Source organism: Prionailurus viverrinus, chromosome A3 (assembly GCF_022837055.1).
Source record: "Prionailurus viverrinus isolate Anna chromosome A3, UM_Priviv_1.0, whole genome shotgun sequence".
NCBI lineage: Eukaryota > Metazoa > Chordata > Mammalia > Carnivora > Felidae > Prionailurus > Prionailurus viverrinus.
Window position 1 is genome coordinate 65643956 of NC_062563.1, and position 17810 is coordinate 65661765.

Here is a 17810-nt window from a genome sequence, read left to right on the forward strand (position 1 = left end):
TCTTATTATTTGTATTTTTATTCAAGTTCCCTGAATCTGTCCTGCAGTCCTCTATCTTATTGCAGGAAAGAGCAGTATATAGGAGGATACCCCAGACCTGGTCTCAAAACCATTCTCATTGGGGTCTGGGCCCAGTGCAAATTCCTTTGTGTGCTTGAACCCTTCACCCAAACCTTGTTGTTCAGGAGCCACCTGGACAAAAGGCCATAAAAATGAAATGTTCCTTAGGGAGTGAGTACATAAAGAAATTTCCTGAGAACTACTTAGTGCCAGGTACTGTGCCTAGCTGTAATACGATACCTGTTATTATTCTAGAAAGTAATTGTTACAACTCCTTATTACATTTGAACAAACAAGGTCCCATGGAGAGGCGGGTGATATGCCCAGGCCCCCGGGGCTTCCAGGCTGGATCCCACCCCACGCTGTGCTGCACTGAAGTGACAGGCATGTAATGCCGTCTTTCTGTCTGTCTATCCGGGTTGCCCAGGTGAGAGCGATGAGGACCCTTAATGAGAATCATTGTTCAGCCGAGCACCAGCTAAAGATCCTTCCTTCTTTTCATTCATTCATTCATTTAACAAACTATGGAGAGCCTCTCCTGTGCTCTAGACCCAGGAAACACCCACCCCAGGAAATCTGACTCACAACCCCAAATCAGGGAGTTGGAGGAGTAATGGGAAAGACCACCAAGTAGACCTGGGTTTCATGTGGCTTAAACTTAAACAATTTGAAAAGTTGTCTTTGGGAAAAAGAATGTAAAATTAGCAAAAGGGTCTGGAAAGGAGCAGGGGAGGGCCCTGAAGTGTAAGCTCTAGTAGCTTCCCTGCAATTCTGCCTTTGGGGGAAGCCAACAAGTAGAGCTGCATTGACAGTAACATGTCTTCAGGGCTGATGGGGGAGCAGAGGAGTCTCTTAGAGGAAATGCCATCTAAGCTTATGCCCCTTTCCATCCAGGATGGGACAGGGAGTCCTGGCAGAGGGAATCAAAGGGCACAGGATCTGGGTGAGGGAAAGGAGTTGCCACAGTGTACAGGGATGCCTTTTCTCCTTCCTTTATTTGACCCCGAGGCACTAGGTCCCTCCCCAAGTGCAGGGCCCTGAGTTGCCACATTCCAGAGGTTAACAGGACCTGCCCTGGGCACGGCTTACGCCTTTTCTCCAAGCTTCTTGAGAAATTGCAGATCCCACGAGAAGGGACCCAGGCTGGGTGCCCAGACTCTAAGAATACAGGCCAGCATTGGCTGTCCTTGGCCTGCCTCTCCTAGCTTTTGTTTGCATTTATAGGAATAAAACAATCCAGAAATCTTCCTTTGTCAGAGGTTAACCTGAGGTGCAACACGTTCCAAGAAAGAAAAGATAGGAAAAAGAAGGGAGGAGAAGTGGAGAGTGACTGTCTTTAAAAAAAAAATTTTTTTTTAATTTTTTTTTTCAACGTTTATTTATTTTTGGGACAGAGAGAGACAGAGCATGAACGGGCGAGGGGCAGAGAGAGAGGGAGACACAGAATCGGAAACAGGCTCCAGGCTCTGAGCCATCAGCCCAGAGCCTGACTCGGGGCTCGAACTCACGGACCGTGAGATCGTGACCTGGCTGAAGTCGGACGCTTAACCGACTGCGCCACCCAGGCGCCCCTAAAAAAAAAAAACTTTTTTTAACATTTATTCATTTTTAAGAGACAGAGAGAGACAGAGCATGAGTGGGGAGGTCAGAGAGAGAGGGAGACACAGAATGTGAAGCAGGCTCCAGACTCTGAGCTGTCAGCACAGAGCCCGACACAGGACTCAAACCCACAAACCATGAGATCATGACCTGAGCTGAAGTCGGACGCTTAACCAACTGAGCCACCCAGGCACCCCAGAGTGACTGTCTTTAAAAAAAAAATCCTTGGGGTGTCTGGGTGACTCAGTTAGTTAAGTGTCTGACTTCAGCTCAGGTTATGATCTCACAGTTCATGAGTTTGAGCTGTACATCAGGCTCTGCACTGACAGTGTGGACCCTGCTTGGGGTTCTCTCTGTCTCCCTTTCTCTGCCCCCACTCCATTTGTGCATGCGCTCTCTCTCTCTCAAAATAAATCAGTAAACGTTAAAAAATCAAATCAAATCAAATCAAATCAAATCAAATCACATCAAATCCTTGGGGCACCTGGCTGGCTCAGACAGTGGAGCATGTGACACTTGATCTTTGAGTCATGAGTTTGAGCCTCACATTGGGTGTAAAGATTACTTAAAAAAAATCTTTGAATAAAATAAAATAAAATAAAATTAAAATAAAATAAAATCCTTCAGTGAGATAAGAACTTGAGGGACATCTAGCCTAACCCAGAGTGGGGTGAAGTTAGTGCCCTCTCCAAAAGTGACAAGGAGCTTGCCCTAGTGGCTCTAAGTTTTAAAGGTGGTGTTCTGAATATCCTTATTTCCTCTCTATGCACCCAGTGCCTTGCCTGTTCCACCACAATGCGAATGTGCCCCCACCAGTACTCTTTCAACCCTCACAATCTCCAGCAGAGAGCAGATGGACTGACTTGTATGTTGGGGACCGTGTCTCCATGCAGCCTGCCAGCTAGAGCAGCAGTTTATGTCCTGTAGGGCAATGAGGCCTCCTTAGAGGTTCAGTTTCCCCGGGGAGTTATAGAACAGCCACCCACTATGCCTTGACCACTACACAGATAAGGTTGGTAAGGCTGGTAAGGTTGGTCGCCGAAAGGAAGCCCCTTCTAGGGAACCAGGTTCTGCTCTGGGCTCTGCTCCTATGTGCACTTGAGTCCCTCTCCTTCTTTGGGTTACCTTTTTTCCCCTCAGTTACCCCATCTGTAAAATGGGAATAATGATACTTGCCCTGAACTTGTGATTCAGAGAAGGGAATAATAAAGGAGGGATAGACATAAAAGCCCCCTAAGAAGTTCAAAGTGCAGAATATTATTACATTTGAAGTCTCTGCCTGGTGGCTCACTCACCATCCCACACTTTCACCCCATGCTGCGCTGCACCGTCTCCAAGGTCACAGGGAAGGAGGACATTGACTAAGTTCACTTGTGGACTGAGGATGGACCCTTCTCCCAGAAAGCAACAGGCAACGTCTCCTGTCATGTCACAACCTGCACCAAAGATGAAAGCAACCTGGTGGGGGGTGGGGGGCTGGAAGAGCATGTCCTCTCCGGACACCCATAGCTCACCACACTGTTCTCTTTCTCCTGCCTCATCACCCTTATCTTGGCCCAGACTGGCACCTGCATCTCTCTTTCACAGCTGCAGAGTCCTTGTAGCTCTTTTCACACATCGGAGGGGAAAATGGCAACGAGATCAAATCTGCACTGAGGGCTAATTCACACAGATCGTCCTAATCGCTAGTGAAGGGGGAAGGGACCACGTGGGAGGTGCTGCTCTCTGCCCGCCACAAAGCCGCGCTCCCCTCTTCTTCCTGGCTCTCCACTAGACTTTGTTTTACAGCCTCCCTTGTAGTTATATGAGGCCATGTGACTAAGTCGTAGCCAATGGGAGTTGGCAATCTGGCCCATAACAACCCCCCAGGTTCCATGCTCCCCCGTGATCTTTTCTCTTTCTGGATGGCTCCGTTTGCTTCAACCCCAGAGTGACTTTGGAAGCCTAGAGAACCAGGGCCCCCCCTTTGACATACGCACTCACCCAATACTGTTAAGTGAGTAAGAAATAAACCATTATTGTATTTGAGCTTTTATACATTGGGGGTATACCTGTTGGAACGGTTAGCCTACCCTAATTCATACAGAGCAGAATAGCCTGTAAGTCCTGCCAACTCCAGGAAGCTCATGCTGATCTCTTCCTTCTTTCCACCCCCTGTACCTCTACCAAATGCTACCTTATGTTGCTATTTAATGGAATGTTAACTAAAATTTAGACTAGGGACTCATGTCTTTCTTCTCTATTTTATGCCATGCCTAGCAAAGAGATGCTTAACAGTCACTGGATTAAACCTTATGTCTGTGAACTTAGTGGGCAGTCCTTCCCCCAGGAACACCCTTACTCTTTTTTCTCTGCCTATAATATTCTACTCCCCTTCCATTTCCAATTTCCATCTCTCTCCTTCTGTGGGGGCTTCCCTTACCACTCCAGGCCGCAGTGATCTTTCCTTCCTTCAAAGTTTATAGCACCTAGGGTCACAATTTCATTGAGTCAGCTTTTACATTATTGCCGTAGCATTCTGAAGTATAACTATAAAACAATCATGCCTTTAAGAGGTGGGCAAAGGACAAAGAGAATGGAAGAAACTGAAAAGGAGAAGTCAAAGGGGCAGGAAGAAAAATTCAGACAGCTCAGATGTCATGTAAACCAAGGGAGGGGAGCATGTCATGGTCAGGTGGGGCCAAAAGAGTAGTTAAGTATGGTGAAGACTCCAAAACTGGGCCTCATAGGGTGGAAATGATTAGTACCCTCAACAAGAGGTGTCTCAGTGAGCCTCAGTGCGTGGGCCTGGGCTTAGAATAGAGAGTAAGAAAGTAGAGAAAATGAGAATACGCAACTCTTAAGGGGTTTAGGGAGGAGGAAAGGTTTGAGAGGTGGCTGGAGAGAAATGTGAGGTGAGGAAGGGTGTGAGATGTCTTTTAGGATGGATGAGACTGACTGATGGGCAAGAATGGCAGAGAGGGGGAGGTTGAGGGAGAGATTGGTGGGGTGGGGGCCGGGGGCGGGGGGGTGGCCAGCAGCAGAGTTCCTGAGAAGTAGGGCTGGGTAATGGGTCCAGGACACAGGCAGGGGCCTGGGCTGGGGGGACCCGCTTCCATGATACCTGGTGGGATGGACAGACAACACGCATCCTTTCTTTTTTCCTACGTGTTTGTGGAGTTAGGTGGCAGAAAGTCAAGTGAGCCCCCAGCTGATGGCTTCGGTGTTTTGTCAGAAAAGGAAACCAAGTTTTCTGCTGGAACGAGAAGAGCAAACTTGGAAGGGCCTCAATTCTCTACCACTCCCAGTATCCCCCAGTCTGGGGGTGACTGCTCCAGTAGGGCTCCTCGGCCATCTCTCACTGCCCTCACCTCAGCTTTAGGAACTGGCCTGCAGTCTGACATCTGGAAAGAGGCAAGGTGGGTCCCTGGGGCCTGTCCCGAGGTAACATTCCTTTACTTTCAAGTTTTAGCTTCTCTAAAACCTAGACTGCTTCTCCTTCCTTGTTCTTCCTGAACCCAGCATGGATTTCACTGGCAAATGGATGGCCTATTGTTCTGATGCTGAGATTGGAACAGAACTCTTCATTTTCGGAAGCTTATTTGTTTAAGAACCTTTTTTTTTTTTTTTTGTAAAGACTCATCATAGTTTTTTCATAAGACAGTTGCTCGGTGACTGTGTTTGTCCCCTGCTCATGATGGGGATGTGGATAAAACTAATAGTCCCAAGACGCGTGGTCTACCCCTAACCCATCCCTTTGCCTTGTCAAGTAATTCCGTTTTGGGAGCCTGGTTGGGCGCGCTCGCGTCCGCCAGAGGGCGCCATCGGCCCGCGGAGCTGGCCGCGGGGTCCAGGGCCTGGAGGTGGCGGCCATGCGAAGCTGCCCATTTGCTCAGTGATTTCGTCTCTTCATCCCCAGCTGCGGTGGAGTGGCGCGAGCCAGCGCTCGCCAAGGCGCTCATCTGTGCAAGCAGGAAAGAAGCTAACAAGATTTGTGACGCCCTTCTTATTTCAAAGTGTCATCTTTGTGACAAGTATTTAGAGAGCGCAAAGTTGTACCTACTACGTCCAAGATCCTGGAGAGTAAGTATCGAGATGAGTCATACTTCATCTCCAAACTTACAGACTTTCCGGAGAAGTGGCTGAATTAAGACAGGTGCCAAATAGAAAACTGGAGTTCAGGCAGAGGTCAGGGCTATGAGGAGAAGTGAGGGGAAGTGGTGGAAGGGGTCAGGCAGGAGAGTCTGTAGCCTCGGCTAGGGGAGTAAGGACTGGGACAGGGAGGGGTTGGCTCTTAAGAGAGGAAAGGATTTGCCACCCGCATCACAGCTTGGTTGCAACAGAACCTGTGAGCTTAGCTAGTTCTGGTTGTACATCCGTTATTCCTAAACGAGTGTTATCAGTGCCGAAAGGCAACATTCCCTGCCCTGGAGACCGAGCTCCTAAATCTTGAAAGGTAAATTAGAAGTAGAAATGGACTGCCAAGTGTCCAGAATGGGTTACAGATATATAACCTAATCTGAACAGTTAGTCTTTCTGCTAATTGTTGAAATAGCCACGGGAGCCTGCAGAAACAGCTGTTATACTTGGTACAGGTGTCATAAAACCATAGGCCAAAGATACATCTAATTGGTCTTAGGAGGTAAGATGCAAAAATAGAGATGTAGAGGAACAATAAAGTCCTTTTGTTTTAAGGACTTTGTTTACACGTATCACCAAAACAGCCTAAGGAAGAATTCTATGAATGTCATAGTCCTCCCAGAGAATTATTACAACAAATCTATAATATTGGGTTTTTAAAATATTTATTTATTTATTTATTTATTTATTTATTTATTTTTGGGAGACAGAGCACAACCAGGGGAGGGGCAGAGGGAGAGGGAGACACGGAATCTGAAACAGGCTCCAGGCTCTGAGCTGTCAGCACAGAGCCCGATGCGGGGCTCGAACCCACGAAGCACGGGATCATGACCTGGGTCAAAGTTGGGCGCTTAACCCACTGAGCCACCCAGGTGTCCTGTATAATGTTGTTTTTTTTTTAAATTTTTTAAGTGTTTATTTATTTTTGAGAGAGAGAGAGAGAGAGAGAGAGAGAGAGTGCGAGCAGGGGAAGGGCAGAGAGAGAGGGAGACACAGAATCCGAAGCGGGCTCCAGGGTCTGAGCTGGCAGCTCAGAGGTCCATGTGGGGCTCAAACTCACACAGCACGAGATCATGACCTGAGCTGAAGCCGGACGCTTAACCAACTCAGCCACCCAGGTGCCCCACAAACCTATAATATTGTTTTATGCTAAAGCCAGTTAAGTTTGGAACCAATAAATTAAAACAAACCTGGACCTTGGATTTACAGAAATTTTGTTCCCGAGGCATTAAAACGTATTTGGAGTTCTTATCACTAAATGGCATGGCATTGGCTCCAGCATGACAGTTTAGGAAAAACAGTAAACTCCAACCAGGAATTGTAGTGTAAGAGTTGATCTTAGACCTCTAATTAGTGCTTTTTTTTTTTATTATCATTAAAAATTCCCCTTGTGGCAAGTCAGTTAACTTCTCTAGGTCTCTGTTTCCTCATTTAATAGAGGAATTTAATAAGAAGGAAGAATATAGACCAGGTGATCTCTCAAATCCTGGAGCATGCAACAAACAGGTCTTCGTTCTGTCACGTCCAGATGCCTTCTTCGTACTGACTCGGTTCTGAAGTCACTTGAAGGACCTACAGTTCCTGTGAGGTTAAACATACTGAGGCAATGGGGCACCTGGGTGACTCAGCTGGTTAGACTTCGGCTCAGGTCATAATCTCATGGTTCGTGAGTTCAGGCCCCTCGTTGGGCTCTGTGCTGACAGCTCGAAGCCTGGAGCCTGCTTCTGATTCTGTGTCTCCCTCTTTCTCTGCCCCTCCCCTGCTCAAATAAATGTTAAAAAAAAAAATACTGCAGGAAGGGAGCTTAGGTGGCTGCTAGTTCTGATACAGGCTGCATTCTCCGTGTCATCGGAAGTCTTTTCTGCATGTGGTGACCCAGGGCCGTGGGGGATCTGATTGTGATTGTTGTCACCTCTGAATTTCTACAGCACTTTCTGACTGCACCACTTATCTGTCAGTTAGTGTGGGCTGCCTGGAGTGATCTTTCTGCACTAGGTATTTGAGGACAGGATCTATGGTATTCTTCAGTGTTATTCACCAAATAGTCCAGACTCTTCACCCCTGCATGTGGGAAAACTTCTCAGCCCCCTAGAGTTTCGGGGAGAGAGGTCACCTGACTGGTTCTAGCTAATAACTAGTGAGCAGAGTGACATTTAGCACATCCAGTGGACTATTCAGTTGCCTGGGTAGTTGCTTGCTACCTATGACCAGCTAAGTTCCAGGTAGTGACTTTTCTGGTGGTCTGGGTACAGGAGTGAGAATGATGCCGAGGCAGAGCAGAGCTCCCAGGCAACCCACTATGGTCTTAGGCAGTGTGAGGAGAAGCCTGTTATTTTAAGACCTTGGGATTTGGGGACTGTTTATTACAGCAGCATGCCGTGGCCCATTCTGACTAATAAAGGGTCATTGTGTGTCATCATCTTTACTTCCCCAGGGTTCCAAATGACATGGTAGTCAATACCAACTGTGGCATGAATGACTGACTGAATCGCTGTTCCGATCTCTCCCACTGGAGTAGGGATTGTCCATATATCCATTTGTCCTCTCTAGAGCACCTGCCCCAGGACTGTGAACATAGCAGGTGCTTGGCAAGACCCATGGATTGATTTATATGCTTACGAGTCCCCAGATGCAACCCAATATCACAGCTAGAGATGTGGTGTGTGATGTCACTTTCCATATGCTGCCTGAGAGAGTGGGACTCAGGGTCAAAGGCACTGAGGTAGGAGGGGCAGCATGCCAGTATCTACCTTTAAGCTCTATGGGGTTACCTCTGACCCCTCCATCTCTTTGCAGGGTGTGAGTGAAGCTTGCTCTCTGGGTAACTGCAACAGAGTTCAGAGCAGAGACAGGGCCAAAATTAGAAGACGCAGCAGGCCAGGCATAGGCCAGCAACAAGAGGCAGGACCTGGGGTGGGGTTAGAAGCTGGGCTGGAACTCAGGTGGGGCTGGGCCAGGCCAGGCCAGGCCAACAGAGCTCTGGAAGGATTCTTCTGTCATTATGCTACTACGTGTCCCATCCTGTGGCCCAGGTGGTTGAATTCTGCTCCATAGAGCATGTGTGGAATGTATGACAGTCCCTGACCAGGCAGACCTTTGCAGAAGCCATTAACATTCTATAAATGGCAACTTGCACAGCAACAAGGACATGAATATTGATATGCTAGGCTAAGGTTCTGGCACCCCCTCTCTGCTTCTTTTAGCCAATCTAAACAATAGCCACAGAGTGTTTCTTTTTGATTAGAGTAAACCATCTTCAGGCATGGATCTTCCATCTCTCTAACATCCTGTTGTGGGGAGAGTCTTCTGGGGCGGAGGGGAGATTGCTGAAGAGAAAAATATCCATCCCTACAAAATGGCTTTTTTTTTAAGGCATTAACTCTGGTTATGCTGTTCCCCACTTTAGAATGACCAGTGTCTCTCAAGGAAAAACTTCAAACTTGTTTACAGGCTCAACAGAGTCTTAATTATCCCAACCAACCTACCTTTCCTCCTCTTACTGCCTGCCATACTGCCTGGTTGCTTCCTCATCCCACACAGCCATACTCTTACTACTCATGCTCTGCACACTCTGTTCCCAATGCCCTTCCCTCTTCTCTTTGCCTACTGGAATGTCTAGACCTGCTGGTTGATGCCTTCCCAGGCAAGGGGTGAACCTGCCTCTGGGAGCACCCCTAATCTTATTGCAGCATTTATCATGTGGCCCTGGGGACTCTTGCTCATTCGGTCCTTTTCCCCGTGAGCTTAATTTTTGAAGGAGGGGGTACCGTCTTGATCATCTTTGTTAAGTTCTGAAATCATTTTTCTTCCTTTCCCTCTCCCAAAGGTCACAAAATAACTAGGCCATAGTTGGAATAGACAGGGCATCTAATTTAGCACCAATGCCATCTCTGTCCTATCTTTCAGGACTACACAGGGGCCAAGAGAAGGTGAAAGTAGGTAATAGTTATTGATTGAAATTTTACATTCTCAAGTTTCCCACCTGCAAGGACTTGTTTTTCTTTTCACAGGAATCTGGAGCAAAGGGTTATTTTGGATACCCCACTCTCTCCCCAGCAGTCCCCTTCAGGTAAATTTAAGGTAAATTTCCCTCAGCAACCTCACATCCGGCATCGCAGTGGTGATCCCGGAGAATACAGATTTGTATGCCGCCTGGTTCGAGAGTTAAGCAAGTGAGAGGTTTATTTAGAAATAAGGATGTAAGAAGAGAAGGAAATTAGCGATGTTTGAATGTAGAATACTGGCATTCGCTTTCCATTTAAGTATTCATTCAATACAAAACAGGCAGTGTATTTGGCCAAGTCTTTGAGTGACTCCACCCCAGACAGAAAGACTTGTAATTAAGAGGCGTGCACTTGTTGTGATGAGCACCTGGTATTGTATGGAAGTGTTGAATCACTGTTGTACACCTGAAACTAATATTATGCTCTGTGTTAACTAATTGGAATTTAAATAAAAACTTAAGGGTTAAAACCCACAAAAAAGGACGGTGAGGTCACACTGGTATTGGTCACATTTGAGAATTGCAGCCTGATTATTTACATGGCGTAACAAACAGATGCTGTCCTTCTGCAACCGTACCCAGGTCACAAGGAATTTTGGTGTTGGAAGTTTGTAGGTTACTGGCTTTTAAGAACGCCTAGTCACTGAGATGTCAACAGACCCTATTTATTTATATATACTTGGGAGGTCTTGTCTGGGGACGGGTGGAATAGGATATCATGCAAAAAGTTCAAGTTCATCATGCCCTTAATTCTAAACTTACTTCCTATTTAACCCATTGAAAAGGAGGTATTTTGGCCAATGTTTTTCAATCCTGCGTACTTTTCTGTTTGCATGGTAATCTCACCCAGAGAAAGTACAGAGAAGGTATGAAACCCTCCTGGATCCCTAAACTCATGAAATCCTTGCCTTTCTAGACTTCCCAAGAGGGATGGGGGGAGGGCGAGGCAAATGGAGCACTCACCTCAGGTACAGAAGTTCAAGCGTGCCAATAAACTCAGTAACATAAGTAATATTTTAATGCAACATTTAAATTTACTTAAAAGTTGGATATTATGCCCATTCATTTTTACATTAATTTTGATTTTCAAAAATATTGCATTCAAATATTACTGATTACTTAGCTGATTATTATTGGTACCCCTTAAATTTTGCCTGTCAAGTATCTCAGCTCTAGTGCTGGTTCTGCTTCCCAGATGCATTGTCCAATGATGGAGCCCTGTTTGCCATTGCCTTCAATCACATGCCCCCTGAAGGGGGAAACAAGTTTAATAACAATAACATGGTGGAAGGAAAGAGCAAGGAGGAAAAAGTTCTGATGAACAAAGACATATAAAAGTTAAACAGCAATGAGACATCCCACTCACGCTTTGTCCAACTGACAGATTTTAAAATACACCTCCAGCTGGTGGGAGTGGCCATGTAAGGCATAACTTTTATATCCTGACTTTTTACATGCTCAAGATCTCAATAGTCCCTAAGACTGCATTTTAGCACTCTCTACCCAGCTGCCCTATTCATCAGGGCGTGCTGGGAGAAATTGTAAGATCAGGCAGAGCAGCGATTTCAGGCCTTAGGAGATCACCTTGGGACTTTCTGATCATTCTTGCGTCCTGTGTTGCTGCCCTTGGTATCCAGTTGTTTCAGGGGACTGCCTCCTTCCTCACCTTTAATCCTTTTTAAGCCTTTAAGCTACAGACCATGATAACCTTTTTCTCCTGAGAAAATGCAATCGAGGGGTGGTTTTAAAATTTTGGTCCACACTAACCAAATCCGCGAGATAAAAACTCAGTTTATCGCGATGCCTACAAAGTCCCTGACTTGGATCGGCACCAGGTGGCGGGAGCGCCGAGGTTCTCTTTTTCCGTGTGCACAACCTCCTGCTCGCAGGTAGCGTAGATGACCTCTTCCCAGCCTAGTCCTTGGGCTGTAGCAGCCGGGGCCGCGCCCAGGGCCTCTGCGCCCTCGCCCCGCCCCCTCAGGTTCGCGTCCCCCGGCGCGGGGCAGTCCCTCGCCGGGCCGCCTACCCGGTCCCCGGCTCCCCGCGGAGGAAATTCTTCCCTAGCAGCCCAAGGCTCGCCTCACGTGATCAGCCGCCGCCGCGGCTTCCAGCGAGAGTTTAAAGGTTACGGAGGAAATTAGCGCGGACACAGGCACTCGCCCCCCGGAGGGCGCGCCCCGTTTTGCCGCAGCTCGACGGCCGCTGTCAGCGCGCTGATCAGAGCCATGCCCCCCAAAAGGGCACAGACAAGGCCCGGAGTAAATATGAAGTCACTTTGTAAAATATAAACAAACACAAATAGAGCCGGGGCTCTACTGAGCTTTCAGTTGTCAACAAGTTCTCGCGCCCCGAAAAGTCCAGGAGAGATCCCAAAGGGGGGAAATGCCCCCAAAGCAAGGGAAGAGAGAATGAATGTTTAAAAAACTCGCACCAAGCTTTGCACGCCCCTCCCTTCTCCCCTCCCCCACCGCGGTGGAGCAGGGACTCTCTGGACAGAATGACAGACAGACGGGCCAATACTCCGCCCGCTGCTCTCGCCCGCCTCGGCCCGAGTGGGGTGGGACTGGGGGAGGGTCCCGACTCTCCTCCCGCAGTGCGACCCCCACCATTCCCCCCCCCCCCGGCTCTACGAGACCGTGTTGGCCGTGGAGCCCCGGGGAAACGCGCGGTCCGCTGATCTCCCGGTGGAGACCAGAGACGAGGTGTCCACGGCCCGAGGCGTCCGCACTGCCGTCCGCAACGCCGCCACTCCCCGGGGTCCCGCGCGGGTCCCCTGCTCGGCTCCCCCGCCCGCCGCCGCGACCCGGCAGGCTCGCCCTCTCTGCGTCGTTCCTCTCCTCAGCTCACTTTTCCCGTATTGCTCCCCCAACAGGCAAAACTTTCTATTTCCCCAAACACAGGAGCGCGCGCGCGCGTGCACACACATACACACACACACACACACACACACACACACACACACACACACACACACATACACACACACGCGCGCGCGCGCACACACACACACACACACACACACACTGACGTCTTTTGCGCATTTCCTGCATTAGAGGGAGGGAGACTCGCTCGCACACCGACGGAGGGAGAAGAGACCGAGGGGGAGAGCGGGCGGGCGGCGAGCGAGCGGCAGCCGAGAGTGGGGACGCGGGGAGCGCGGCCGGCGGGCGCCGGCGCCCGGGAGGTGGGGCCGCGCCGAGTCGCAGTCCCGGCCCCGCCGCCGCCGCGCTGCGCACCGCCCGGTGCCGGCCTGCGCCCCGAGCCCGAGCGGCGGCCACCCCGACTCCCCAGCTCGCGCGGATGTGAGATTCCGGGCTCCTGGCGCCTCCCGATCGCCGACTGCCGCGCCGCGCGGCTTCGCCCAAGAGGAGGCGGCCAGGCGGGCTGTGCTGCTTGTGGATTTTTAAAAATTTGGCTCCGAGGAGGACCATTTCCTCTCGACATGCATCCCTCCGGATAGACTGAACATCCCTCGATCCATCCCCCGCCCCGCGCGGTCAGAGGCAGGCGCTGGGTGTGCGAAGAGGATCCGGGTTGAAATCTGCGCCCCCGGTTCTTGTCCCCGCCCCGTCCCACCTCCCCCTCCCCCTCCCGGAGTCGAAATTTCCCGGGGATTATGTTTCGGAAAGGTAGGTAAGCGCCGGGCGCGGCGCCCGCGTCCCCGCAGCCCGGACCCGGAGAGCCAGCGAGGCGGCGACACAGCCCCCACGGCTTGCAGCGAAGCCGACAGCTCGTCTCCTCTTCTGGGGGTGCTGCTGGTGGTAGGGGGGGAGAGACTTGCTCCAAACGCGAACGTCCCCCAGCTCTCCCCCCCTCCCTGTTTTCCGTTAGGAGCCCGGCGAGGAAATACATGCACTCGCCGAGAATCGCCCGCGCTAGGGCGCAACGCTACAAGGTGTAGGGAGAGTGTGGGGTGGGGTGAGAGGGGACCCAGGAGTCCCCGTGGCTCAGAGCGCCGGGGCGTCGGTTCTTCATTCCTGCCCTCGGGGCGGACGGAGTGACCCGGCCCCCACTCCCCGCCCCGACCATGGTAGTGTTCAATGGCCTTCTTAAGATCAAAATCTGCGAGGCAGTGAGCTTGAAGCCCACAGCCTGGTCCCTGCGCCATGCGGTGGGACCCCGGCCGCAGACTTTCCTTCTCGACCCCTACATCGCCCTCAACGTGGACGACTCGCGCATCGGCCAAACGGCCACCAAGCAGAAGACCAATAGCCCGGCCTGGCACGACGAGTTCGTCACCGATGTGTGCAATGGGCGCAAGATCGAGCTGGCCGTCTTCCACGATGCCCCCATCGGCTACGACGACTTCGTGGCCAACTGCACCATCCAGTTTGAGGAGCTGCTGCAGAACGGGAGCCGGCACTTCGAGGACTGGGTGAGTCGGGCGCCTCCGGGTCCAGGAGCCCAGCTGTGGGGTCCCGGGGAAGCACTCGCGGCCTTGGCGTTGGTCATGGGGCGCCGAGAATTATTGCCATCTGGGGTGTGTGTGTATGTGTCTCAGTTGCCTTGGGGAAGCATACTTCATTTCGTAGGTGGGGAGAAGTAGGTGCTGGGGCAAGGAAGAGAAGACTTGGCAAGAGGGTCAGGCCCTGTGTCCCCTCCAGACAACGGGTGCTACAGGGCGCTCGCAAGCTGGGGGAGCCCCCAGCCGCTGGTGCTGAAGGTTGGCAGAGAACCCGGCGCCTTCCGCAGGCGCGTGGTGGGCTGGCTGTGTGTGATTGTGTGTGGGTGGGTTCCTCCGTCCCTGGAGAGGCACGTGGAGCCTTAGACTGAAGGCTTCTCGCACGTCCTGGCTTTGTCCTGTGTAGCCCAGTGAGGAGCTGCTTTATTTATCCCTCCGGGAGGAAGCTAGCTTGTTTCTGTTCTGTTGCATGGTGGTTAGCTCATCTTCTGACATACAGGGAGAAAAATGTGTTCTCCTCTAGGATGTCTCCTCCAGGGTCCCAGCAACGTAAGACCAGCTTGTTTTGCCCGGTGCATCGCCCATTCATCCAGAATGAGTGTTGTAGTTTTAAAATGATTCTGCTTGTGAGAAATTGGAAGTCAGTGCTTTGAAGCCCACTTAAAGTTATATTATTTCCCTGTTTTGATTTTTCAAGGTAACTGTGCAGTGTGATACTGTTTCTAAGTCTGACATTGAGTTGATTGATTACATTGTCAGAATATTAGGGACTTGGAAATAGGCCTCCCCTGTCCAGGTACTATAAGCCAAATGCATTCAACCGTGGCCCCCACAGAAGCAGGGAAACAAACCTTGCCTTTGCCCTTTTTGGAAGGAAGGTATTAAATTAGGAAATGGATTTTGGTGTTTTCCGATATGCTACATGTTTCCACCGAGAGCAGGTGTGGCTCTGGGTGCATATGTTTTCAGGGTTCTTTGGTCTATACCAAAAGAAATATCTGGATCCTCATGGAGAAATATAGAGGAATCCCCTTCTAATTATCAAAAGCAGACCACTTGGTGATTTTCCTAGGGTCAGAGGTTACATACAGACCACCTTGGCGTATCACCTTACATATTTTTAAAAAGGAGATGGAGTTTTTAGAGGAAAATAGGAAAAAAGCCTCTTCTCTTTATGCTCACGCTGTGATGTAGTCTGCCTGAAACCATGGTTACGGGGCTTACAGGGAAGCTCCAACAAACCATACCAAGTACCACCCTGGGAGATTTGTGGCTTACACTTTGGGAAGCAGGCAGACCTTTGTGGAGTCCCAAAGAACACATTGCCATCCCATTCTGTGCCGTTTCAGCAATGCCCCTTCCTTCTGCCTGCCTCCCACCATCAGACTTCCCACCCACTCCCCATTTCCTTTCCACACGTGGGCTCTTTGACTCAGGAAAGTAGTGCATGTCTGAGCGGGAGCTGCAGGGATAGCTAATTTCAGGACCAGACCTTCACACCAAGAACTTGTGGTTTTGAATTTGTTGTCTTAGAACAGGAAGAGGATGGGAAAAACATGAGTATGGCAGTGAAGCCATCCATAGGGTCTTTGCTGTCTATGCCGAGGAGGGAGGTGGAGAGTGAGGCAGAGAGCAGGTGGGATGAACAGTGGGGCTGCTTTAGCCACAGAACACATCTCGTTGGAGGGAGAGGTGCCCGAGTGTCTCTGGTGATGCTTTGCCGGAGCCTGCACCAGCCCTAGGTTCATCAGGGCACCGTCCCCACGTTGGAGCATTTGCCGTGAAGCATCCAGTGAGCACTAGCCTTGTCTGGTTATTATTCTCTAAGGTTCGCAAATTCATGTTGGACTTGGCCCTGGACCAGATCAGCTAGTGCAGATGCAGGTTTTAGAGACAAGGACATTGAGTCTCAGAGAAGCCCAGTGGGTACCCAAGGTCACATGACAAGCACAGGGCCCACTACATCTATTGCCCGTGGCTTGTCTGGGGAGAACTGAGCCCCCTGGTCCTTGCAGTGTATTCTCCCTGCAGATTCTTGTGCCGTGTCCCTGATGTTTTCATGGTACACAATAATTTAAAGTGCTTTCAAAATCGTATCTCTTTTGTCTCGTAGCAAATATGAATTAGGTACAACAGGTATTGGACAGATAAAAAAAAGCAAACAAAAAAACACCAAAACTTGAGTTACGAAAAGGTCAGAAGAAGGCATGAATTGGGCATGAGGTGGTGGGTAGCATTTAAAGAGGTATTCACAATAGGAGACATCATTCCATGGGCACAGACACTGCTGGAATAAAGGTTGAGAACACCTGTGGTCAAGGTTGGGGAACAGACAGGCATGGCCCAAACTGAGGGTGCCTGTCAGCCAGGGTCAGGCAGGATAAAATCTCCCCCATTTAAGACTTTTCTCTTCATACCACCTGTGCTATTATTTATTTAAAATCTTTAAACCCTGATTCCCTTATTTCTCACTTTAGCCCCAGTATCACAGGTTGGAATATTGCGGTTGCAATTTTTCTTCGTTCACATGAACATAAACACATGGCTTCTAAAATAAAAAGGAAGGAAGTTCATGTCAGGTACTTCTTCACATCGTTAGTTATATGGGGAGCCACAATTTGGATACACTGGAGTAGGAGAAAGTTTAGAAAACTGAGGTGGATTCTAGAATGTTTGAAAGCCAGGCTGAGATAATTATTCTCCAGATAATGAGAGATGCATCAGTTGTGATGACAAAGGGAGTTGTTTTAGAGAAAGCTCATTACAGAGAGATGGGAAAATCTCACTTATACTGAAAGCAGAAACCCATTAAACACTGTTGATGTCGCTTGTTTTCCAGGAACGAGATATTAATGCTTCTGTGACTTGAGTGTGCATTAGAATCACTAGGGGAGGGTGTTAAAAATATAGGTCTGCCTATATCTGTACCTTCAGAGCTTTTCATTCGGTAGTTTAGGACAAGTGCTGGGAATCCTCATTTGTAACAAGTGGTCCAAGAGAATTTGACCAAAGCATGCTTTGAGAAACATTGGGGGAGAATAAAACAGCAGGGGAGGGAGGGTTCCAGATAATTCTTGTATCGAGACTTTGTACACAGAAATGTCCTGAAATTTTATAGTAGACCTTTGTGATTCCTCAAGCAAGATTTATAAGCATAGTTGTGGAAACAAGAAGGATGGGGATTCCTTAGAAGCAGGGGCCCAGCGAATGCTGGATGGAGCTGCTTTGCATTGAGGACAGATGGTGGGAGCATGGTGGATGGCAGAGGGTGGAAGGAGCGAGCACGTGACAGCTGACTGCTCCTGTTCGCAGTCTGGAGTTTGCTCTGTGGTCACCTCACTTGGTGTGTACTTCTGAGCTCGGCCCTTCCCTGTTCCACCACCCCTGCCTCTGAAGACATCTTTGGTTTGTGTCACTCCCTGGCTTCCTCCCGGTGTAGAAGAGGCCTCCTAATGCAGTGATAATGACAGTCATTTTCTGAGAGGTGGTACAGCCCAGTGCTTAAGGGCAGAGCTCTGGAGGGAGGCTGCTTGGGTTCGAATCCTGCCTCTACCACCAACAGCTTTTGTGACCTTTAGTGAGATATTTAACCTGTGTTCCTGTTTCTTCCTCTGTAAAAAGTGGATG

The 17810-nt window shown here is 49.6% G+C and overlaps 2 protein-coding genes and 1 long non-coding RNA gene across 3 annotated transcripts in view; all 3 read left to right on the top strand.

The window, feature by feature from the left end:
- Positions 1-9891, top strand: part of LOC125162825 (uncharacterized) — a 34924-nt gene extending 25033 nt beyond the window's left edge. The window contains exons 2-4 of the long non-coding RNA XR_007151190.1: positions 4823-5057; positions 5558-5721; positions 9789-9891. This is a non-coding gene — a long non-coding RNA (uncharacterized LOC125162825). The remainder of the gene's footprint in view (positions 1-4822; positions 5058-5557; positions 5722-9788) is intronic.
- A 1690-nt stretch (positions 9892-11581) lies between these two features.
- On the top strand, positions 11582-13682 carry LOC125162926 (putative insulin-like growth factor 2 antisense gene protein). The gene is made up of 4 exons (XM_047854443.1): positions 11582-11670; positions 11763-11905; positions 12837-13083; positions 13613-13682. The coding sequence occupies exons 1-4, from the start codon at positions 11582-11584 to the stop codon at positions 13680-13682; spliced, it is 549 nt and encodes a 182-aa protein (XP_047710399.1).
- Positions 12932-17810, top strand: part of PRKCE (protein kinase C epsilon) — a 498780-nt gene continuing 493901 nt past the window's right edge. The window contains exon 1 of the mRNA XM_047852658.1: positions 12932-14156. Coding sequence (XP_047708614.1) covers positions 13809-14156 — 348 coding nt within the window. The 5' untranslated portion in view covers positions 12932-13808. The remainder of the gene's footprint in view (positions 14157-17810) is intronic.

Excerpts from the sequence above, each read along its gene's own strand:
- LOC125162926 (XM_047854443.1), top strand. The coding sequence starts at position 11,582 with ATGCCTACAAAGTCCCTGACTTGGATCGGCACCAGGTGGCGGGAGCGC. Across the intron at positions 11,671-11,762 it reads GCACAACCTCCTGCTCGCAG|GTTCGCGTCCCCCGGCGCGG; the intron begins GTAGCGTAGATG and ends CCGCCCCCTCAG. Across the intron at positions 11,906-12,836 it reads CTTCCAGCGAGAGTTTAAAG|GGAGGGAGACTCGCTCGCAC; the intron begins GTTACGGAGGAA and ends CCTGCATTAGAG.